The following is a 26,548-nucleotide window of genomic DNA, read 5'->3' as shown; positions in this document are numbered from 1 at the left end:
AAATAAAAATAAATAACTCTTGGCTTAAGCATTGCAAGTTTAAGTGCAAATAAATAAAAAAAATATTAGGTTTAAATTAGTGCTGTCAAATCGATTAATCATGATTAATCGCATCAGAAATAAAGGTTTGTGTTTACATAACATGCCTGTGCTGTGTATATTTATATATACATATAAATATACACAGCATACGCAGGTTTTGTAAACAAGCTTTTGTTTAGCTGCGATTAATCATGATTAATCGATTTGACAGCACTAATTTAAAGCTAAAGTGTATTTATTTAATGTATGTATTTAAGTACACACATAAATATACACAACATACAAACATGTTATGTAAACATTTTTATTTTGGATGCGATTAATCATGATTAATCTATTTGATGGCACTAATTTAAATCTAAAATGTATTTATTTATTTATTTATTTATTTATTTATTTAATGTATGCATTTATATATACACAAATATACACAGCATACACACATATGTTATGTAAACACAAACTTTTTTAATTTTGGATGCGATTAATCACAAGTAACCGATTTGACAGCACTAATTTTAATCTTGAATGCATTTATTTATTTAATGTATGCATTTATATATACACATAAACACACACAGGATACACACGTTATGTAAACACAAACTTTTATTTTGGATGCGATTAATCATGATTAATCGATTTTTATAGCACTAATTTAACCCGAAAATGTATTTATTTAAAGCATGTATTTATGTATACATATAAATATACAAAGAATATGCATGTTACGTAAACACAAATTTTTGTTTTGGATGCGATTAATCAATTACTCGATTTGACAGCACTAATTTAAACCTAAAATGTTTTTTTTTTTTTTTTTTTTTTTTTAAAGAATGTATTTGTATACATATAAATATACACAGCATATGCACATATATTATGTAAACACAAACTTTTATTTTGAATGCGAATAATCACGATTAATCAATTTAATAGCACTAATTTAACCCTAAAATGTATTTATTTAATGTATGTATTTATGGATACATATAAATATACAAAACAAATATGCACGTTATGTAAACACAAACTTTTGTTTTGGATGTGATTAATCACGATTAATCGATTTGACAGCACTAATTTAAACCTAAAATGTATTAATTTATTTAATTTATGTATTTATACATACACATGTAAACATACACAACATACGCACGTTATGTAAGCACCTACTTTTATTTTGGATGTGATTAATCACGATTAATCGATTTGACAGCACTAATTTAAACTAATGAATGTATTTATATACATATAAATATACAAAGAATACGCATGTTATGTAAACACAAACTTTTATTTTGGATGAAATTAATCATGATTAATCGATTTACAGCACTAATTTAAACCTAAAATGTATTTTTTAATGAATATATTTACATATAAATATACACAGCATATGCACATATGTTATGTAAACACAAACTTTTATTTTGAATGTGATTAATCGTGATTAAACGATTTGACAGCACTAGTTATATGACTACTTATACTTTTAGGCACCAGTGTGTATTTTGTTTTATCTTCCAAATGTTATTCACAATGTCTGTTTGACAGAAGAACAGCTCATAAAGACAAAGGGGTAATAATGCACTTGTCAGTTTGACTCACCATGATAGACAGCAGCTTTCCATAGGTCAGGTGGGCAGGAATATGGTCGGGTTTGGCCTTCAGTGACTCTCTGTACCAATGCCCTGCCTCCTCTAGATTATTTAGTCTCATATATGCCTCACCTGTGGGCCAAATAAATGTGCAAAATTACATACAATCATTTGCTCTTTATGGCAACAAATCAAACAGAGAGAAAAGCATGTCATTGGACGAGTTTGAGGAGTTACGGACGACTTGTGCAATACTAAGGTCCTCCCTAAGGAACACATGTATTAATAATAAAATGTACATCTTAAATGGACTCTAAAGTTACTTTGGATAAAAGCATCTGCCAATTGAATAAATGTAAACTTGTCACATCTCCGGACACTGAATCAGTAACACAAGGACACATTATTTATGTATCAGATTCAAGTCACATCTCCAGATGTCTTTTTTCATCCTAATACGAGAGGAGGAGTATTGCTGCATAATAATACAAAGGAAAAAACTGTGGAGATGGTGTTACAAATATAGGTTTATTTTCTTTCAAAACATACTATAAATATAGTATAGTAATATATAATGTAGCATAGAAAAATACGTAAATAAAAATATTTTTAAAAAATTTAAAACAAACATTTTAGGACATATTTTAAATCTTAAACAAGACAATTTTTTGGGGGGCAAAACATGTAAATGTTTAAAAAAAAAAATCTGAATTAGTCATAACTTTAAACTGTCAAAGTGATTTGTGAATGAGCATTTATAAATTTACTATACATTTACTATAATTTAAATATAGTAATCACTATATTAATGTAATATTATAGATTAAAATAAGAAAATAAAATTAATATACACTACTTTAAAGAAGTCTCTTCTGCTCACCCAGCCTGCATTTATTTGATCCAAAAACAAAAACTGTACAATTTTGAAATATTTTTACCATTTAAAATAATTGTTTTCTATTTGAATATGTTCTAAAAAGTCATTTATTCCTGTGATTTCAAAGCTGAATTTTTAGCATCATTAATCCAGTCACATGACCCTTCAGAAATCATTCTAATATCAAAAAACATTTAGCATTATTAATATCATTAGTATTATTGTTGAAAAACAGCTGAGTATAATTTTTTCAGGTTTCTTTGATGCAGCATTTATCTGAAACAAAAATCTTTTGTAATATTATAAATGTCTTTATCATCACTTTTGACCAATTTAAAGCATCCTTGCTAAATTAAAATTATAGAAATGAATAGTTTTAAGTTATTTTAAATAGTAAAAATATTTCACAATATTACTGCTTTTGCTGTATTTTGGATTGAATAAATGCAAACTTGGTGAGCAGAAGCGACTTCTTTAAAAACATTAAAAATATTACTGTTCAAAAACTTTTGACTGGTAGAGAATAAATATAATTAAAAAGCAATTTATTAAAGTTTCACTAGGACAAAAAAAAAAAAAAAAAAAAAAAAAAAAAAAAAAAAAACAGAGAATGAGCACATAAACCTAGATTAATAGGATGTTAATTTATTTAAGTGCTTTTGTAATTAAAAAAAAAAAAAAAAATCTGAACACTTAGAGAAATAAATACTGACCCATCATATTGTACAAACTCTGCGGTGCAAACTGTCGTGGCATTTTTTGCACAGCCTCTTTATAAATGGACAGTGCCTCCTGAGGACAACAAACAAAAAAACAACCTGTCATAAAAAAACAACCAGGGGGAAAAAAAATCCTATAAAAACATCACTGCATGCATCTGGTTGTGCATCCAAATTTCAATGAATACCTCATGCTGGCCCTGCTCATGAAGCAGCTTGCCAAGGTTGTACAAGCAGCTGGTGACGGAGCTCTTGTGAGCGTGAGGGTCCTTCAGGTTCTCATCGGGGATGTCAGCACAAGTGTGAAAGGTGCGCTTGGCCTCTTCGATATTCCCCTGGGAGACCAGGATGATGCCCACGTTCAAGTATGCAGCTGTGAAAGAGGACAAAAGGGAGAACTACTTAAAGAGAGACTGAGTTATCCAAAACTTCACATTCTTGTACAAATGAAGAGCTGAACTCACAGGCCAGAGTCGGTCTGCTCCCGATGGCCAGTTTATAGTAATGCAGAGCCTCAGAAAATCGCTCGCTCTCCTGTAGCAGCAAACCACTGCATGAAATAAAGCACACAGTTTGAGAAATGATATGTGAAGTAAGAAGTTTGTGCAAGGAATGTGATGAAACATTGAGGACTCTGCTTCTCTCCAGGGTTAATGAGTGTTTGAGGTGTCTCATGCTTTTTAAAGCCCGCAAATTAGAACTAATGAAATCCCTGTCACATACACGAGCCCTGAGCGAGAGATACAGCAAACACTGTATCACTGCTCATCAGACTCCCACTCTCGTTTTCTGAATGCTAAGTATGACTCTCCCAGTGCAAAGTATCTGAAATATTCTTTGCCATTTTGGCCATGTTGTAAAGTGTTGAGCAATGAGCAATATCATGGCGCATATCCATATTGTGTACATCTGTTCATGTTTGTTGCTCTGCAAGTCAAGTTAATTGGATTATGCCAGTTCCCATGGAAAACTGGCTCAGATAAAGTGCTGTATGACCTTGACCAAACCAACACTCCCAAATACTGTCCTGTGAATACAGTAACAAAAATCCACTGTGTTGAAATACTTAAAACGCTTGGCTTATTTCTGTTCATGAAAAAAAAAATAAAATAAAATAAAATAAAATAAAAAATAAAATAAAATAAAATAAAAAAAATTAAAAAATAAATAATAAATAAAATAAAAGTAGACTTTTTAAGTGCAAGGTAAATAAGTTTTTCAACACAGTGAATAATAAAATAAAACAAAAAACAAAAAACAAAAACAAAAAAAAATAAATAAAATAAAATAAAATAAAATAAAATAAAATAAAATAAAAGTAGACTTTTTAAGCATAAAGTAAGTATTTCAACACTTGGGTCAAAAAAAAAAAAATTAAAAGTAGACTTTTAAGGTAAATAAGTATTTCAACACTTGGGTGAATAAAACAAAACAAAATAAAATAAAACAAAACAAAATAAAATAAAACAAAATAAAATAAAACAAAACAAAACAAAACAAAACAAAATAAAATAAAATAAAATAAAATAAAATAAAATAAAATAAAATAAAATAAAATAAAATAAAATAAAATAAAATTAAAATTAAAATTACATTAAATTAAAATAGACTTTAAAGTGCAAGCTAAATAAGTATTTGAACACTTTAGTGAATGTAATTAAACAGCATTTGATTTGTATAAATAAATCCCAATTTTCAAGAAACTTTCTCACAAAATAAAGTTTGATAGTTTACAAAAATTTAAATAAAACCAAAAATATAAAATACTCTGTAAGTACCACATACTCAATGAAATGCATGTATCTGAACACTTTATGCATGAAATGACAATGCATTATATATTTATTTATACAATTATTTTTAATATAGCTAGCACAGGCCAAAAAAAACAAAACCAAAAAACAAAGTTTGATTAAAAAATAAAAAATTCACAATTAAGAAATAATATCTGGATACTTTTTGGGTGACAAATACCCACTAGAAAAAAAAAAAAAAATTGCTAGAAAAAGACTCTGAAAGGTAAATTTAATTCTGGAAAAAAACGGTTAAGTAGAATTTATTTGCAGAAGCCAAATGGTTTTATTTTAAATTATTTTTTTTTATATGCAACTTCATTCAGACATTCTAAGTGTGGCATAGTTATAGTCTGCATTTATGTACTCACAGGTTGTAGAGCATATCTGCCATATTTCCACGGTAATAAAGAGCATTTCTATACGCTTTTTCTGCTTCAGCCATCTTTCCCTGGTTCTTCAGGACATTACCCAGGTTACCCCAAGCTAAATGAAACAAGTAAAAAGAATTTTAATACAGTATTAATTTTGGTTGCAACCATCATACTTATTGCAGAATTCAAGTCCTCCAAACTCACCTTTAGCAGGGTTTACAGCAATGCCAGACTTGTATAGCATCTCCTCGCTCTGCCAGTCCTGGTTCCTCCTCACAGTCTTCAGGCTGTAGAGAAGCACCAGGCATGCAGCACAGCTCAGCAGGAACGCTCTGGACCGTCGCGCCCTGCATCGAACAAACATGCTCCTCAACGCAACAGTCACAAGCAGACAGAAGCCCATACTGGGAATGTACAGCACCCGCTCGGCCACCACAAACCCCACGTAGAAGAACAAATTAGTAGCTGGGATGAAGGGCAAAACCAGCAGCCCGAGGGAAAAGATGACCACATTCTCTGTGGCTGGAAGGGGTTTTTGTTGGGTTTTGAGAGGTTTATGATATCCATTTCTTTTGGGAGAGTTTGAGTCCCTATAGTGATTGTCATCGTGATTATGACAGTATCCATTAGTTGCAGACTTTCCATTGCTCATATGTGATTTCCCATTGGTTTCATGATTTTAGAAGACTGTAGTGATTGGTTTCTCAAGCCAAACCATGACAGGAGAGCAAATCCTGAGTAAAACAAAACTGACTGAAGGTTACGCCAATCAACGATGGATCTGAGCAGAGGAATGGCATCCATTGACCAATCAAAGCTGAGTTTATCAGGGCAGAGGAGGAGCCAGGCATTGACAGCTGGCAGGTACAGGAATGTAAGTGCTCTAGTCAAGAGATGAGGCGAGTCGGCTGCAGGGTTGTCCGAGTTGGAGAAGTTTGGAGGCTTGTTGCCCATCCAGTAAAACCGAGCTGCGAGAAGAATCATTCCAAAACCAACCAGCCAAGCTAGACTGACCAGCAAGCTCATGTTCTTCCTCTAGAAATAAAGAGAAGGACATGCATCTGTCAAAACACTTATTACATTAGTTCAGTGACAACATTCAACAGTGGACATGCATTCATAATAGAAAAACTGTAGGTTTTTAGTCTTTAAAAAAAAAAAAAAAAAAAAAATCCCACAACAGTAAAATTTCTACCATATTGCATGATGTTTTGTTTAAAAGCATTTAGAGATGGAAATAATGGAGGAAATTACACTAAAATTTTAACATGGATTAAAATGACAAACACTCTTGTTGCTTTGGTAAACAAGTCCACTAACCTTGGCAAAAAAAAACAGAAAAAAACGTTATTGGGGCAAAACTGTTTAGTGTGCTGAAAATACTCTGATCATTTTCCCATTATAAATACAGAAACAGGGCACCATTTTTTAGCTTGGTGAAACTACTCAGACAATTTTCCCACAAAAAAAAAAAAAAACAACCAAAACGCAGCAAAATTGTTCAGTGTGGTGAAAATACTCTGACAATTTTCCCATAGTATATGCCATACAAAGTCTATGCCAGGATAGTGGAGGGGAGAATCCGGACGATAGTGGAACGTTGGATTCAGGAGGAACAATGCTCTTTTCGTCCAGGCCGTGGAACACTGGATCAGCTCTATACCCTCACTAGTGTGCTTAAGCATTCGTAAAAGTTCGCCCGACCAGTCCACATGTGTTTTGTGGACCTGGAGAATGTGTTCAACCATGTCCCTCGTGGCATTCTGTAGGGGGTACAATGTTAAGGGCAGTCTGGTCTCTGTGTGACCAGAGCAGGAGCTTGGTTCGCATTGCCGGCAGTAAGTCAGACTTGTTCCCGGTGCATGTTGGACTCCAGCAGGGCTGCCCTTAGTCACCGGTTCTGTTCATTACTTTTATGGACAGACTTTCTAGGTGCAGCCATCTGCTATTTGCAGATGATGTTGTCCTGTTGGCTTCATCGGGCCTGGACCTTCAGCGTGCACTGGGATGGGTTGCATTCGAGTGTGGCCCAGGTGAAGGAGTTTAAGTATTTTGGGATTCAAGAGTGAGGGAAGAATGAAACATGAGATTGACAGGCGAATTGGTGCAGCAGCAGCAGCAATGCGTTTGATGTATTGATCTGTTGTGATGAAGGAGGAGCTGAGCCTAAAAGCGAAGCTCTCAATCTATCGGTCAATCTACGTTCCTACTCTCACCTATGGTCATGAGCTTTGGGTTATGACCGAAAGGACAAGATCTCGGATACAAGGGGCCGAAATGAGCTTCTTTCGTAGGGTGGCAGATCGCACCAATAGAAATAGAGTGAGGAGCTCTGTCACACGGGAGGAGTAGAACCACTGCTCCTACACATCGAGAGAAACCAGTTAAGGTGGCTCGGACATCTGTTCCAGATGCCTCCTGGATGTCTACCTGGGTAGGTATTCCGGGCTTGTCCCATTGGAAGGAGGCCCTGGGGAAGACCCAGGAAACACTGGAGTGACTACGTTTCTCAGCTTGTCTGGCAACACCTTGAGATTCCCCCTGAGGACCTGGAGGAAGTGTCTGGGGAGAGGGAAGTCTGGAGTTCCTTGCTGAGACTGCTGGCCTCGCAACCCAGCTCCGGATAAGCGCTCGATGATGGATGGATGGAATTTTCCCATAGTAAACAAAGAAACGGGAACGATGAAAATGATTTTCCCATAATAATGTTTTTTTGTTTTTGTTTTTTTCTGCGTCACTATTTGTTTACCGTAGTTATGAATAATTCAAATCTGAATAAGGACTGGGATATTCATATGTCAGATGGAAGGTTTGGGTCTGGGCCAAGCATGTACGCAAAAAGTCTAAAAAGTAGCAAAAATAAATGAAGACATAGTTACAATAAAATTTTAAGACTGCTTAATGTGACGGTTATATGCCAAAGAAAAAGTTAAAAGAAAAGAGAAAACAACCCATGGCACATTAAAAGAAGAAAACACCACTTTGCATTTAAACTATATACTACATACTGCATACTGAACAGTCCTTTAAGTGTAAATTGAAAAATCTTGTCTTGTATAATTGCTTCTTTGGCCTTAGAATAGCAATTGACCGAGTGCATATTGGGGAAGTCAAGCTCAAAGACTGGGGAAATTAGATGCCACAAATATCGATTCCTTTATTTCACACACAATGGGTCAGAAACTTATGGACTAAAGCCACAATAGATCCTCTTCTCCCACTGAGCGTGACACTTCAATCTATGGTTCAGGGCTAAACTGAAAGAGCACCATTTCATCACCTGTTTTTGTTCCCACTTTTTGTACTAAACTGTAAAATCAATCTTAGATTGAAGATGCCATAAAGACCTTACCAACGGAGATGTGAAGGACAATCACCAGGCAAACAGCAATTTTAGAAAGTTTCTGCATCATGTTTCAACTTAGTAACTAAAATAGAAATAATGAATAAAACACAATAAATAACCTCTGCATTTAGTGCAAAATCCAGACAGAAATAGTTAGGGTGTTGGAGGACGTTGATGAACTGAACTCATTATGCCGCAGAGGACAAAGGAAGTGCCTGTTTTAGCTGCTGCTAATCACACTTCTCTTTATGGGAAAGGTTGTGAGACTATAGCCTTCTCCACTGGGACTCCATCCAAATTCAATGAGGATCTTTCAGTTTTAACATCAAGAAAAAGGCAGGATAGTCTAAACAACATCAATATATATATATATATATATATATAATATATATATATATATATATATATATATATATATATATATATATATATATATATATATATATATATATATATATATATATATAAAACGCCTCAGACAGATCATGCATCTAAAAGTCATTACACACTAGAAACTGTATTCAAGGAAATGTGAGATCCATGGCATCATTTCACAGCTGAATTTCCTTTCACAGCAAAAATGCCACTACATTAATCAAATCGTTGACTGTTATGAGCAAATCTTCCCACTCGCACCACAACATTGAGACAAATGATCCGAAATATTGTGTCATCGTTGAATTACCTTAAAAGGTACTACGAAGCATTTCTCGAAGCTCGGAAGATTCATTTACCCTCACTAATCAGTCCAATTTTTTGCATTTAAAAGTTCAATACTCAAATTAGCATTCTCATTTTTCCAGAATAACACAAGTTGGCTGGTGGTGCGGAGATCCTGCGCTAAACCAGCAGCCATGTGCTACGCAGAAAAAGGGCAGAACGCATTCCAGACAATCACCCGAGGTTTATCTCATCTCAGTCCGATTAAGCAAATGGGATGAAAAATTGTCCTCTATCTGCATTGTGCGCTCATATGGCCGAACCTCAAAACTAATCTACACCGTATTGTTTTAGACTCGCACCACATTCTGCTCAAATCAAAGCAATATCATATATCAGGGGTGTTTGTAGCCTCTGGAATACCAATGAGGGCGCTCTATCTGTTTTCATTACCATGATACGCATTTATTACCGCGTAAAGTCTAAGACTCGTGGCACTGAATATGCAAAGTCAAAGCCTCGCTGTTCAAAAACCATTTCGGAAGATCCAGTGGGATTTTTTTTTGTTGACCATTCCTTCTGCATTTAATGAGGCCCCTGTGAAACACTGAAAGCCAATGAGCCGGTTTTACACTGTGGGACTAAGAGCAAATGAGAAAGTGCTTTGATAAAGAGAAAGAGAGGAAGTGAGGGCATGGTTTCCCTTTCTCTCTACTCTTCCTCCTCATCCTCCTTTTTCCCCCCTCTGTTTGCATTCCCAGGCGCTCGTGGCCGTCTGGAGGGTTTGTAATCGCTCCCTGTCGCCCCTCTCGTGCGCCTCATGATTACCAGCAAGAAAAGCCGGAGACACGGGCAGAGAGGCCATGATAAAGAGCCCAGATGTGCAGTGGGGTTGGCATCTGTGTACAGAGTCTGGACTGGTAAGATTACCCTTGCATTATTGTCTGGAAACGGGTGGAGGAGAGCTGCACAAATTCACGTTTATCATAATATTGATAAAAAGGGACATTTAAAGATTAGTTTTATATATTATAAGGAACAGATCATGATTTTAAGTGTGATAATACCCACAGAACAGCTAAATGGCAACTGCCATCATGCAACAGTTGCCATTTGTCTGTTTAATAGGGTAATTTAAGGAGAGTAAAACACAGTTAAATACCCCTTTTTTTAAAATGTCAACAAGTAAAAGCATTTTCTGGGTTCCCATATTTTCCAAAACATTTTCTTCAAAGGACATTTAAAGTAATACCTGACATACCTTCAGTAATACTAAAATAATATTAAAAAGTGCTGGCTATATTTGACTTATTCTCAAGTAAGTACTTATATAAATACTTATTCAAAATACTTATGACTTATTGTCACTGGTTAAGCATTTTAGAGTACTTAAATTCTGTTGCCATTCAGACAAGCATTTGAAAGCTTCAAGTTAAATTAAAGTTGTTGTTTTTTTCTGCACTGAAAAACAGAAAGTGGCATAAAAAAACCCATTGTATTAAATATGACCGCATGTCCATTTTAAACATTTATAATTAAATTTGATATAACCACATTTTCCAGCACCTGTGATGATCAATAAAAATGTAATAATGCAATAAATATTTTAAGTGTTCAAACACATTGATGCAAACTTTATTTAAATTTTAATATTTAAATAAAGTCATTTTTATTCATTATTTTGAATTAGCTTTTATTTTCATTTAAAAAGTTTCCATTTCAAATTACATTTTATTTTAATTTTAATTGGATGCATTTACATCTTTTGAAATTGTTTCTTCTTTTTTTTTTTACTTTGATTCATTTATTTTTATTTCAGTTTTATTTTTAGTTAAGTTTTTTTCCTCCATTCATTTTTGTGCATCATTCATGCATTCATTGATATTTCAGATTTATTTTGAGTTGTTTTTTTCCCTCCAGACATTTTTGTGCTTCATTCATTCATTTTGCATTTTTAGTTTCAGTTAAGTTTTTTCCCTCCAGAAATGTTTGTGCTTCATTCATTCATTCATTCATTCATTCATTCATTCCATTCATTCCATTCATTCATTCATTCATTCCATTCATTCATTCCATTCATTCATTCCATTCATTCATATTTCAATTTTCATTTTAAGTTTTTTCCCTCCAGACATTTTTGTGCTTCATTTATTCGTTTTTCAGTTTTAGTTTTTCACTCCAGTCATTTTTGTGCATCAGTCATTCATTCATTCATTCATTTTTATTTCAGTGTTAGTTTTAGTTTTTCTCCCGCCATTTTTGTGCTTCAGATTCATTCATTCATTCATTTTTTGGAAATGTCATTAACCTTTAGGCCTACAGGTCATTACTTTACAGTTTTACTGTTAAAACAGTAAAAACAACTCACTTTATAAGACATTTAGGTCCTGAATTACAAAAATACAGTTTTTCCAGGATGGGTATAAACTTTGAGTTTCTGGTTTCGTGATTAAAGCTGAAATACATCTTAAACTACAGTCTGCCTTTATATTAATATATTTACAAAACTTAAAGACCTGTTTTTCTGCTTTTACCTTAAGCAAATCCCCACAAACAAAATTCGATCTCACCTTCAGCACCATTATTACCACTTGCCGGAGTCTCAGACGATGCACAATACAGAGGTCATAAACAGCCAACACGGCCAGAACAGTCACTCCCTGCTCCTTCCACAGTAAAGCAGCCGCAGCAGCACCCAAACTCCCGGCCATCCACAACTTTGTCCGCCATACAACCCCGCTCGAGTGCGCAGCACTGGCCCTGAGACGGCAATACTGGACGTAACAGATCAGGGACAGCAAGAAGCAAAAAGCTGCACCCACATCTGCTCGCCCCACCACCCCAGCTACCGCTTCAGTGTGTATGGGATGAGAGGCGAAGAGCAGACCCGCCAACAAGCTCCACGGTCCTCCACCAAGCAGGGGGCGACAGAATGCAGTGAAGAGTGCAGTGACGCAGCAGTGTAGGCCCACGTTGACCAGGTGGTAGCCCCAGGGGTCCAAGCCACCCAGGGCATAGTTGAGGCGGAAAGAGAGGGTGCAAAGGGGGCGGAAAGACTTGTGGCTGCCGCTGTGGGTGAGTAGAGTGCCCCAGAAGTCATCGTACAGGATGTTCGTCCATGGAGTGTCTGGTAGGAGGTCTTGGTTGGTTTTGATTGCACGGCTAAAGAAGATGGGGAGAATAAAGAGGTAACATAATGAATGGATGGCATTTTGCTTGAAATAGACATTTCGAACAACATTAACATTGTAAAAGTGGCATGAAATGAAATTACCTGTCCTGAAATTACCAGGAAATAAATTAACTATTATAAATAAATAAATAAATAAATCCTAAAAAGGATTCATCTCTATTTAACTTACTTAGTGCTTGATAACTTTCTTGAATTTCTGTATTTCCTACTTGCTGAAGGACACAGGTAAATAATGGGTTTACCTGAAGATTGTTTTAAGTTCACTTAAATTAGAAGTTGTTATTTTTTAAAGTCTAATAAAATGTAAAAAACTGATGGCTCTCAATTATACTGTAATGTTGAATGGCTATAGTCAGTGGTAAAATATTAGGAAAAAAGATTAATTTCAGTATTCAGACATCAGTAATATTGGTATCAGTGATACCTTTAGTCATAAAAAATATTTAACAAATATAAAATATTCGGTCTTTATGCTGTTTCTACATTAATTTGAAGATTGAATGTAAAATAATTGTAATAAAAAAAAAGTATATTTAAAAACTGTTAATTGCTATTTAATTGCAATTAGTTTCAGAAAAGTGTGTGATTAATTAGTAATTTTTTTTAATCAGTTGACAGCAGTATTTTACAGTTATACTTCAAAAAGCAACATGAAAGGTTAGGTTTTCAAATATTTTACATCACTTGGATCCCAAGACCAGAGTATAAATATGCATTTATGTTTTTTGTATTTTAATATATTTTTTTATAAATATGTATAATTAAAATAATTTAAAATAAATAATATTAAATTATGTAAATTATTTTAATTTATTAAATCAATTCTAAATAAATAAATAAATCTATATTTAAGTTAGTATTTAGTGCTTGATAACTTCAATTTCTGTATATAAAATATAAAATGCATAAATGCATTAAAAATACACTGTTTTTATGTTGTTTCTACATTAATTTAAAGATTGAATGTGAAATCGTTGGAATATAAAAGCATATTTAAAAACTTCAATGTTAGGAGGAATTAATCACGATTAATCGTAACTAATTTCAGAAAAATGTGTGATTAATTAGTTTATTTTTTTAATTTATTGACAGCACTATTTTGCACATAAAAAGCAATATATAGTTTAAATATCTCACATCACTTGGATCCCAAGACTATTACCAGAGAATTTTTCTATAAATGTGTCTAAAATAATTTAAAATAAATTATTTTTAAATTATTTATAAAATATAATAATAATAATAATAATAATAATAATAATAATAATAATAATAATAATAATATTATTATTATTATTATTATTATTATTATATTATATTATATTATATTATATTATACTATATTATACTATATTATATTATATATAAATACTTTCAATATAATGCCATCCTAACGCAGCTTTCTCCCTCTGTGTAACGAGGACTGTAAATGGTAACAGCGACTGTGATCTCATTGTATTTCACATCCTATTAAATAAAGCCATCACTTTCCTGCTGTCCCGGCAGTGACAGTAGTACAATATATGCGCTTTCTTAATGTATTCACCAGCTTAATGTATTCTTTTCATTTGTGATTGGCAATGACGTGGAAGCGGAGCTGATTTGAATATTTAAATTACAATGATCTCCAAAGGGCGAGATTGAAAGCCAAAGCGACAGGGGAATGAAATCAGGCACATTTACTTTATCTCAGCGTACAAAAGAATAAAAAGTGAGGTGAACGAGACTCTATCCTAGAAATAATATAAAACAAAGAAAGTCAGAGGGGAAATCTTACAGTAGCTAAAAACCAGTGATGTGGAATTCAATAAACATCCAACAAAAATACATCGTAAAAAATAGAGACAAAGAATAATACATTCGGAGTCTGTTTCAGTAGTAGTTAATACATCAAGACTTCAGTACAAGTAGCGCAGTTTCCTGTGACCCATATCTCTGTCTATGAGCTCTCTGTGACTCCATGAGAAAGCCTGCACTTGTTTGTTCAGGAAACACAATGGTGGGAAAGTGAAGGGATCGACGGCCGCCATCACGCGATGACCCCTGCAGTGAGGTCATGGTTTAGTACCCTGATCGCGACTCACCATCACCACAAATGTTACTCCACATATTGGCATTTTCTTTATTCTACTGACATTCTTGATTCTATTCAAGCGCTAAATACATAAAATACAAATAAGCAAACAAACTGCGTGCATTTCTAGACAGTAGATTCAGAACATTTCAGAAACGGACTACAGTGTTTGCAAACAATTGTACATTATTAACACTTATCTGGATTTATGTAGGTGCTTATGTCATGTACATTTGATTATGAAATAATCTTGTTCTAATTGGGCCACTGCAAATCAGATTACTGTGACTATAGTTTGGTCCATTATGAGAAGCTTTACTCCGAGGTCATGACTGAAGGTATTAGCCAAATACCATGTACTGCTCTAAACACAATTACAAACACACTTAAAAGTGAAAATGTAGACAGACAAATTAACATACCCTGTGTGTATATATTTTGTGTGGTCCAACTGAATTTACATAACCCAAAATGCTTATCGTTGGACAGCTTTGACACCGACCTCTTGAGCTTCTCCAAAATATTTAAATTTTATAGCGAAGGTCTACGTCACCACTTACCATTCCTCATTTGTCCCAAATATAAATAGTGCATGAGAAAACTGGTTGTTTTGAATAATAGTAATCAAGCTGAGTTACATTAACAAGGTTTATCTGTGGACCTTAAGGATGAAACATGATCTGTAAATTTACGTTTTCCTAAAATTTGTCATTTGTCTCCTTGAGAGACTGGAAAAATGCAGTTCTATCTCGAGGCATTTATCCTTGCTCAGTGGCAATGCACTTTACACCACATACATTTGCTGTTTTTAGCTTCTAGTGTTTATAATCTCTATCAATCACTTGTGGGTCGCCTTACAAAGCCTCTCAGTCACTGGGAGTTCAGAAGGTTAATGCAGTTGACTGTGAGGGCGGCTTGATGTGCAGTCATTACTCATTTCTAAGCTAGCCTGTGCTAGGAAAGTAATCAGACGAAATGAGCAGTTTACGGTACAAGGAGTCAGTATATATTGCACATATTTTCAAAATAAAGTCAGTGGATTGTCAAAACAACTAATCTGCCCTATATAATTAAACTAGTTTCAAAGTAGATTTAAACTAGCACTTTGATTAAATGCAAACATTCCAGGTGGGATGCTTAAAAAAAAAAAAAAAAAAAAAACTACATAAATGTTTTCTAGATTTAATAATAATAATAATAATAATAATAATAATAATAATAATAATAATAATAATAATAATAATAATAGTTTTCATAAATGATTAACAAATGTTGTACTTATGAAATTAACTGATAATACCATTTTTTTTTAAATTATTATTACTATTAATATTATGAATTATTATTATTATTATTATTATTATTATTATTATTATTATTATTATTATTATTATTATTATTATTATTATTCAAGTGCCAGATAAAATACAATTTAAAAAAAAGTAATAATAAAATAATAATAAAATCATAATAATAAATATATGTATCATTAGTAGTAGTAGTAGTACTAGTAGTATTGTACATTTTATTTATGTGCTTATATGTATCAACTTATTGCTTTTATAAATACTTTTTTCAGAATAAAAATGATTAATATTACATTTCTGATGCAGTTATATAAACATAATAATAATAATAATAATAATAATAATAATAATAATAATAATAATAATAATAAAGATGGTATTCAACCATCTGTCAAACAGCTCAAATCCAGAGGAAAAAAAAAAAAAAAAAAAAAAAAAAAAAAACACTGCACCTCATATTGGGAGATTAGTGCCGAGTATTGGAACGGGACGGTGCGGTTTTGCATCCCTGCACAGGGGAACACGGCTGTGGTGTTAATCTGACACTAACAGGATTACAGGCATATCATAAAGCCAGAGTATTTTAGGGACACAGCTGGAGGACAAGGTCTTAATCACTTTAAACCTGTCCCAACAGAGATGTGTGCAACCCTTGTGTTTATGCTTTCAACAAACTCACTAATGAAAAACAATCAGCTGGTTGACTATTTAGTAAAATAATTAACTAAAATGTAACTTAACTTAACATGAGGCAACAAAAGCAAATGTTTTCCAACAGATTCAAGCAAATCCCATTTGCAGTCTTTACAACCCCATCCTGGCAAATACTCATAAACTTTCTATAGAACACAATTCTAGGGAAAATTGGCATCAAAACCACGCTCATAAATGTCACCGCATTCACAAATGCTGGACTGCTATGTTGGATTTGTTTCACTTAATTCATACTGGCAAGGGTTCCCGTAATGATTTAAAGAAACCAAGTGTAAAAACATGTATTTGGCCATAAAAGCAGAAGTATAAGATGTTATGTAGTATCTGAAGCATCTCAGCAAATAACAACACAAAATAAGATCTAAAATACTTAGTATTATATTTTCTACCACATTAACTCTTCACTGAATTCATTAAAAATACACTTTCTTAAGGGGTCAATGATATTGCAGGTTTTTAATTATGGTTTGAGCCCACATTCACACCACCCAGTCCATATTTCAGTTGTCGAGGAGACATCAGTGCTGCGTTATGGTACACAACATCTGATATACATCATAAACTCATTACAGCAGAAATGTCTGATCCTGCTGATCCCTTCTCCCATATGGCTTCCGGCTATAACATCACCACTGAATCACTGTGCGCTCCACTTTTAATCAGCAACAATATCTCATGTCATCCATCTGAAAGGTTAAGTATGCGACATATACAGCACCAGTCAAAAAGGCCAAATTTATGGTTCCTGTGATCTGAAGGCTTATATCTAAATGCTCAAAATTAGATTTGTAGACAACATATTTGTAGACAAACTTTGGATTGTTTGGTCACAATATAATGTATTCATTTTAATATATTTGACAGTTAAAGGATCTTTCAACAAAGAAAAATAAACTCAGTGACGCCATTCATCAACATACATTCACATTAAAGGCATCTATAGGGGTCACGCAGTGAACAAAGGCAAAAAAACTGAAGTAAAGAGGCAGTGATCAAAGCCACTAGGCACTCACAGCTGGCCAGATGTTCAAGCCAACTCTGGCATGAGCATTTAACTAGGCCAAGATCCTGATTAAGATTTAACCCTCTTGTCTACTGGAGCCCATTCATGAGTGCAAAAAACTTGTAACAGCCAATCGGAGGGCAGATGATTTTTCTTCCAACCATTAAAGACGCTGGCGGACTTGGGTGGAGCAGGAAAACAGTAGTGTCCTTCAGTGCTGGACTCTTTCATCTGCTCTGAGAACACTTCCTGATTAGCACAAAAACAGCTACAGGAGAAAAGCTTGCCAAGGACTGTTACAAACAGTACGCAGTGACGCAGTGACGCAGGATACTTAGTCAAACCCAAATACTATAGCTTCTTGAATTTAATGAGGTATGAAAAAAATAAATAAAATCTAAAATGTAATATAAAAAAAAAAGAAAGAATGAAAACTTTAAACAAACTATTTATTTTGCTAGAGAAAAAAAAAAAATTTTTGGCAAGTTTCTCATTGGCAAAATAATTCCATAAATGTTATATTTATATAAAATATATAATTTTTATATATAAAATAGTAAAATTTTATATATAAGTTAAACAGATAATAATATAAACATTAATTAATTAAATTAAACAGATACCTAAATACACAGATAAACAGACAAGATAAATAAATAATAATGGAAAAATAAACTGGACAATAAATACATTTAAAGATGCATAAACAGATCATAACAAACATTAATTAATTAATTAATTAATTAATTAATTAAAGCAGATACCTAAATACACAGATAAACAGATACATATAAAAAGATACACAGTGTAGAAAATATTAATAATAATAATAATAATAAAATAAAAAATAAAAAATAATAATAATAATAATAATAATAATAATAATAATAATAATAATAATAATAATAATAATAATAATAATAACAATGTAAACAAACTAGATGAAAATGAGATTTATTTTGCTAGGGAAAAGTGAAAATAACATTTCGGCAAGTTTATCCTTAATAAAATAAATAAATACATTTTATTTATAAAAGTGCATAGCCTACAAAAGTACATATCCTAAATACACAGACAGATAAATAAATTTATAGAAAAATAAAACAGAAAACAAATAATAAATTAAAGTAGATACAAAAATAGACAGATAAATATACATAAAATATAATTAAAAAAATATAGTAAAAATGTAGCAAATAAATAAATAAATAGAAAAACAAAGCAAAGCAGATACCTAAATGCACAGATGAACAGATACAAGGACACATAAAAAATAATAAACATACAAATAATAATACAAAAAAAAACATTGAAAAATAGATACAAATTAGGGGTGGGCAACATAACCAAAATCTTGTATCACAACATGTTTCATAAAAAAAATAAAAAAATAAATAAATAAATAAAATAAAACAAAAATAATAAAGACAAACATACAAATAAATAAATTATTATTATTATTATTATTATTATTATTATTATTATTATTATTATTATTATTAATAATAATAATAATAATAATAAATATTATATTATATTATATTATATTATATTATATTATATATTATATATTATATTATATTATATTAACAACCTAAACGGTAACATTTTGCCATGTTTCTCCTTAACAAAATAAACAAATACAGATAGCCTACCTAGCTTATCTCTATCTGTTCATAAATTTCTACCAGTTAATCATGTCCACTGGTATCTCGCCCACCCCTAATAAAATACAAAGTAAAACTATCTTAGGGAACAGAAAAGTTCCCCTAACTGAAGTGTCACTATATCTATTCCACTTTGGAGAGAAAAATAATTGTAAGGCCCTCATACAAACAGCACTGACTCACAATCATTTTAACGATCTGAACAGACCCAGTGAGTATCTGTGATTCTTCTCACTTTGACAACTGATCTGAGAGCTTCCACGCTACAGCTGAACCGACACTCATCTCCAGCACGAGCCATCTGGGCTAATCCCAGAGCGATGTCATGCTAATGGAATAGCCATTTCACTCAGCACAAAGAAGTCTTGTTAGCTCAATGATGGATGACGTCCATAAGAAGCCCAGTGGCAGAGGTAGCCACAGAAAGAACCACAGTTAAAGGAAATCAATGCCTTATAAAACCACCGCAGTCCAGTCAATCAGGAACATTGCCTAGATATACTAAGGATTTAAAATGGAGTATTTCACAGCTTAAAAGCTCTGACACTTAAATTAATCAAGCCTAATTGAGTAACTAATTAAGAAGCTGAGAGCAGGTATTATATACACGTTTTATATACTCTGAAAACCTCATCATGTAGAGCCCTTTGAAGCTGCATTGAATCTGTATTTTTGACTTTCAACCATTGGCTCCCATAGAAGTCCATTATAAATGGAGAAAAACCCTGGAATGTTTTCTTCAAAATACCTCATTTCTTTTCGACTGAAGAAAGAAAGACATGAACATCTTGGATGACAAGGGGGTAAATAAATTATCATGATTTTTTTTTTTATTCTGGAAGTGAACTAACCTTTTAAAAGGGACGACAAAAATACTTTACAGCTTTTGCAAACCTGCTACTGTAAAAGCCTGAAAAAGCCCCAATTTCCTCACTACAGTCCAGACCCTGTAAAGTCTCACCGTCTGAACGCTATGATGGATGTGGAGCTGCACATCTGGAAAAGTGTGAGCTTGAAGTGTTTCTTGGCCCTCCATTGAGGTACGTTTAATGAAAATATATATGCAGGCCTTTCTACATATAAAATGTGAATGGAGGACAAATGCTCTTACCAGGCAAAGACTGGAGATTTAACACTGATAGTTTTCATTACATAAATGGCTTGTATAAAATCCAGTTAAAGCTAGATTTATAGGGCCACCCAACCGGGCACCAGTGCCTGGATCCGGACCGTATTGCATTTCAACACAAATGCATGATCAAAATGCACATTACAGGAAAGTAACTAGGCAGTGAAATATTATCAGCTGCAGATCCTGATTCACATCTTCTGTTGTCTGGATAGGCAATAATTGAGTCTGAGGAGTTAATTAAATGCTAATGTCTACATTGTCTACTCGGCTGTGATAAATGATGGCCCTGATTAAATTCTGATAGGGCCTCAGCAACAAACCGCGTCTGTCTACTCACATGCCTTATCGTACAAATCAAAATGTGATCTAGAAGAACCACCCAAGGGACTGAAGCTAATTTGATGGCACTTTTGAATTTTGTTGCCTCTAATGATCATAGATGGTTCTACTCCATTCCCCATTATATAATAAATATAATATAATATAATATAAAATAAAACAAAATAAAATATATGCATTTAAAAATCACATTTAAATGTATAAATGGATACCAAAAAAACAAAATCAAGTAACTTCTGCAAGTAAATAAACTAGATTTTTTTGTAATTTTTAATAATAATAAATAAATAAATAAATAAATAAATAAATAAATAAATAAATAAATAAAAAAAAAAAAATAGCAAACCAAGTAAATTCTGGATACAAGTTTTTCCAAGTAGCTGGTGCCAAATTTAATTAATCTCTCTCTAAATAAATAAATAAATAAACCAAGTAACTCCTTTTAGTCCTTTAAAGTTACTTGTTCCTGCCATTTTTACAATTAGTTTAAGTAGGTGGTTCCAAGTTTAGTTGATCTCACACTAAATAAATGAATGAATGAAAATAAATAAAATAAATAGCAAACCAAGTAAATTCTCGATACAATTTTTTTTTTTTTTTTTATTTAGTCATTTTTACAAGTTTTTCAAGTAGCTGGTGCCAAGTTTAATTAATCTCACTCTAAATAACTAACTAACTAACTAACTAACTAACTAACTAAATAAATAAATAAATAAATAAAACCAAGTAACTCCTTTTAGTCCTTTAAGTTACTTTTTCCTGCCATTTTTACAATTAGTTTAAGTAGGTGGTTCCAAGTTTAGTTGATCTCACACTAACTAACTAACTAACTAACTAACTAATAAATAAATAAATAAAATAAAGAGTTTTCTCTTATTTATTTATTCATTTATTTAATTTATTTAGAGTGAGATCAACTAAACTTGGAACCAAGTTCAAACCAATCAAACCAAGTAACTTCTGCAACCAAATACACTATTTATTTATTTATTTATTCCCATTTTTAAAGTAAAAACAAAACAAAATTAAAAAAAATAATAATAACACAATGAAATAAAATAAAATAAAATAAAAAATAAAATAAAAAATAAAATAAAAAAAATAAAATAAAATAAAATAAAATAAAATAAAATAAAAATAAAAATAAAGTTTGTGAGCTTGCAGAACTTACTTGGATTGATATTTATTTATTTGTTTGTTTGTAATTTTTGTAATTAGTTTCAGATAAATAAATAAATAAATATATATCAAGCCAAGTAAGTTCTACAATCACATAAGCTAGACTTTATTATTTTATTTTATTTTATTTTATTTGTCCCAAGATTTAAGTTCTAATAAAGTTCATACAGTTGTCCTATAAGACTAAAAATACATGTGTAACCTGCTTTGTCCAAATTTTGAACAGTACCTTAAATTAAATCTTTACTTTTGATCAAGCGACATTCATAAGAGTCCAAATACTTCTTCGCCCACGTTATGTATTTTTACTCCAGTAAAATTATCACTCTGTCTTTCTGAATCTTTCTCTCGTCTTGCCTCTGTAAGATACATGTCCGGTGTTATCAGGAGGAGCAAGCTAAGCTGGTAATCTGAATGTCACAGTGACCTAAAAAGCTCCCGCCTGCTCGAGGAAAAGACAGCTGAATGTATTCAGACTCCAGTGGGGGACGAGAGTAAAAGTGAAGTGTGCAGATCTATAAATGAAAAACAGCAGGTTCTTTTGGGGCTCTTCCATTGTCCGACTGGCCGAGGCTGGTCATTAAAAACACAAAACTCACAAGAAAGAGAACAAAACAGAGAACGAGAGCAGAACGAGAAAAGCGTAGACCTATTCATCACGTTCTATTCTTCATCCGTGTTCCTCATCCATTTCTCTCTGACCTCTCTTTCTCTTTTTGTAACAGTTTTCAGGACATCCACTAATTGGCAAGCAACCAGCTGTGTCCTGCAACAACCTCTTCCTCTAAAACACCACATAAGTCTTCAGAACAGCGAACACTCACAAGGCTTGTGCATCTTACAAATCTGCCAATGGTTTGAATTAGAGCTTGTGAAATATTCTCATCTGCCACTTATTTCACTATTAAATACCACAGGGAATCTTCAGAGCGAAACAAGAAATAATGTCTTGTAAACACCGTCTGAATGTTTTCAGGAACACAAAGAGAACTTCCAAGGACGTTGATCATGCTCATAAGAGTATACACCGAGGATATGCCAAAAATAATTAGGATATTAAGTAAAGATTATGTCCCATGAAGGTATTTTGTATATTTCCTACTGTAAATGTAACAAAACTTAATTTGATTAGATTTTTTTGCACCCTCAGATTCCAGATTTTCAAATAATTGTATCTTGACCAAATATTGTCCTATCCTAACAAACCATACATCAATGAAAAGCTTATTGATGAATTGTAAATCTCGGTTTTAAAAAAAAAAATTGACCCTTCTGACTGGTTTTGTGGTCACATATGTGGTACTAAATCCAATACAGGTCATATCGGAATTCATGCAAATTTTACGTCACTCAAGATCAACATTCGTCACGATTCTGCGCTCATGGGAGTCACTTAAAAGATTTTACATACCCATAATTTGCCAAAACAGTTGCAAAAGGCAGTCAGTGGAAGTGTGATGTGTCAGAACACATAAGTATTACAGTGACAACTCTATATACGAGCAAAATGAGGGCTTGCATCATAAAAAGTTTAAAAACTCTGCTCTCTTATGTCAAATCCTTGCCTTTGTTCTTCATATTGCCTGCTCATAATTTCACTGCCTTCTGTAGCAGATCATAAGGTAAACACATAATCACTTATTTTATGTACTCCATGTTTACTTCTGCATGGCAGGGCACTGATATTGGCCATATTTAAAACAAAAATGTCAATAGTCACATATGAGCAAAAATTGAGCGCTATGGCTCGCAGTGTAAACAAAGCCTTTATTTCCTCTGTGTTTACTCCTGTATAACAGCGTGCTACACAAGTGTTGCCAAATCTACAGTTTTCCAGCGGAACTGGGCTATTTTTTCACTGTTCCCGTGGGCTGTTTTTCAACTTTGTGGGTTGACAACCCCAGCAGGGCAATATTCACCCCCTTGAAAATGGTTGGGATAGTTTTGGACTAGTTTTAAGAAGCAGTTGGGAAGATTTTGTTGTAAAACCTGGCAACCCTGTTTGTATTGTTCTTTTGTGCATGCGGGTCAGTTCAGAACCATAATATTTTCACGGTGGAAATCTGATACTGACCACATTTAAAACATAAATGTCAACAGTCAGATCTGAGCGAAAATCGGAATTGATCACTAAGGTATTCAATCAGGATTGATCCTCCGTGTTTACTTCCATATGACAGCATGCTGCATGAGTGTTGCCAAGTCCATGGTTTTCCAGCGGAATTGGGCTACTTTTTACACTGTTGCCGTGGGTTGTTTTTTTAACTCAGTGGGTGGAAGCGATCTCACTAATGCGATATTTATCCCCCGGAACACAACTGGGATAATTTTAGACTAGTTTTGAGAAGCAATTGGGCGGATTTTGTTGCGAAAACCTGGCAACCCTGTTTGTATTGTTCTTTTGTGCATACCAGTCAGTTCAGAACCATCTGTTCACACTGGAAATCTGATATTGGCCACATTTAGAACAAAAATATGAACAGCTATACGAAAAAAAGATCAGATCATGAGCAAAAACCAGAATTGAAAGCAGCAGATAGAAAAAAAACTGCAGCTTGCTAACTCCTTGCATTTAACCTATAGTAGTTTCAGCATTTTCTTAGATGAAATTGCAACTATTTCATTTTAAATGACTTTACAATTGTATCACTTTCTTTTCAGATTTAGAGGTGCCACTTTTGATGCAATCAATTCCTGATGGATAAAATTACATGCATTTAAATCACCAAACTTACCACCTTTTCACTTCGAAATGACACGTTACGGATGTAAAATGGGTTGCGATCTTTAATCCATAATCACTCGGAGTTGACAAGAAATGGGATAGAAGATAATAACTAAAATGGCGAAGAAACGACAGAGATTGTGAAGAGAGAGTGAAAAGAGATTACATTCTGGCAAGACCTACTGCTGGATCATAGCAATCTAACTTGTGCAATGTGAATTTTTGCTACATATTGAGTGGTAGAAATGTCCATTTCATCAAAAACTGACAGATGATGTCTGAGAACGGCCATGAATGTCATATCGGGAAGTATTTCAGAGCTCACACACTCCAAGACAGATAAACACAGCAGGCAGGAGTTTATCTAAATCCCACTCTGAAATATGGTTTCTTTCCGTTTATTGAAATCAAGCGAGGCCAGATAAAACACAAACTCCAGGACCTGATGGTGTGATGTTACTAGAGCCAGACACTGCATGAGGAATAACACTATCTGTGAGCCAGATAAGAGAAAAACAGCATTGAGGAATGAGCAGGGGGTCCATTTACAGCTCATAGTTTAAAAAATACATCTCAAATCAAGTTAAAAACAAACGGAATGACCAAATATCAAAACAGAGGTCTTTTACTTATAGTACGGCAGCTAAAACAGTCAGAAAGAAAGTAGAAAATGGTCTTATAAAATGGCAAATATTATATGTGGACTTCTGGGAACAATAAAATGCTACAAAAACTCCTCACTGTCTGACATTTTTTGTTTCTCAAAAGCGCACACGGAAACCCTCCGCACCTGAACAATAAATTAACTGTATCATCTGACCGGTAATGGCATTGCATGGCAATGAGAGCGCTGCAGACAGTGAACCTAAACAAGTCCTCATATCGCTGCGATCTCTTTACACGGCAGGCGAAACGCTCTATGCGCCTCTTATCTGGGGGAAACACAGGAAAAGCAAACAGATTGCTTCCGGACTGGTGATGAATTACAGACCCTAAAAAGATTTGAATAGGAATGAAATATGACCCGAATGTGGTTACTAATGATGCCCTATCGCTCAGAGCGGAATAAAAGCAAAAACACAAAGCAAAAGCACATCGCCCCCTCCCTACACACACAGCATATCATTAAGATAATGTAGGTTGAGTGATGTAGTACAGGTCATATGTAGAAAACGATGAAGTTGCAGCTTTCCCTCGGGGAAGGTTACTTGGATATGGGAATTTTTAGACATAAGCTTTGTTCTCCGGAAAACAAATCCTCCATTTGAAGTGTCCATATCTCAAAAAAAGTTTTTTTAATATTCTTCCACAGTCACATCCTAAAAAAAAAAAAAAAAAAAAAAAAAAAAAAAAAACCCACCAACACTGAGGGTCTATAATGGGAAACGCATTAATGGTTCAGTGCTGGAGGGTTACAGGTGTGAGAAATACAGCAGAGGGCCTTTTAAACCATAACATTTCCTTCTCGTCTTGTTTGCTTTCCTTTTTACGAAGTGAGAGGCTATAAAAACATCCCCTCGAATTAGGGATTCAAAAACGACGCGCCTTTTGAAGCAGCAGTAATTACCTAGAAATGCATTTGCGCTTAAGAGTGTGGAGAATTTGGCTGAATAGACTAGACGCGATGATGGACTCTGCCGCCACGCTCTGCGACACGGCCTAATGAATCTCTATTGAACTCATAAAGCAGCTGGGCCTGGAGATGTGGCATTTCAAGTAATTTATAAAATCCATTCAGGAAGGCAAAATTAGAGGCTCTCATTAGGTTGCAGGTAGCTTTGGCAGTACGCGCATGAATAATGT

The 26,548-nt window shown here is 33.4% G+C and overlaps 1 protein-coding gene across 1 annotated transcript in view; it reads right to left on the bottom strand.

The window, feature by feature from the left end:
• tmtc2a (transmembrane O-mannosyltransferase targeting cadherins 2a) overlaps positions 1-26,548 on the bottom strand; it is a 44,233-nt gene that overhangs the window by 4,877 nt on the left and 12,808 nt on the right. Inside the window, 8 exon segments of the mRNA XM_051107272.1 lie at positions 1,654-1,775; positions 3,234-3,312; positions 3,428-3,612; positions 3,704-3,789; positions 5,404-5,518; positions 5,611-6,094; positions 6,097-6,441; positions 11,983-12,574. Of these exon segments, the coding sequence (XP_050963229.1) occupies positions 1,654-1,775; positions 3,234-3,312; positions 3,428-3,612; positions 3,704-3,789; positions 5,404-5,518; positions 5,611-6,094; positions 6,097-6,441; positions 11,983-12,574 (2,008 nt within the window).

This window comes from Labeo rohita, chromosome 4, assembly GCF_022985175.1.
Source record: "Labeo rohita strain BAU-BD-2019 chromosome 4, IGBB_LRoh.1.0, whole genome shotgun sequence".
NCBI classification, from domain to species: domain Eukaryota; kingdom Metazoa; phylum Chordata; class Actinopteri; order Cypriniformes; family Cyprinidae; genus Labeo; species Labeo rohita.
This window is presented reverse-complemented; position numbering and strand designations above follow the sequence as displayed.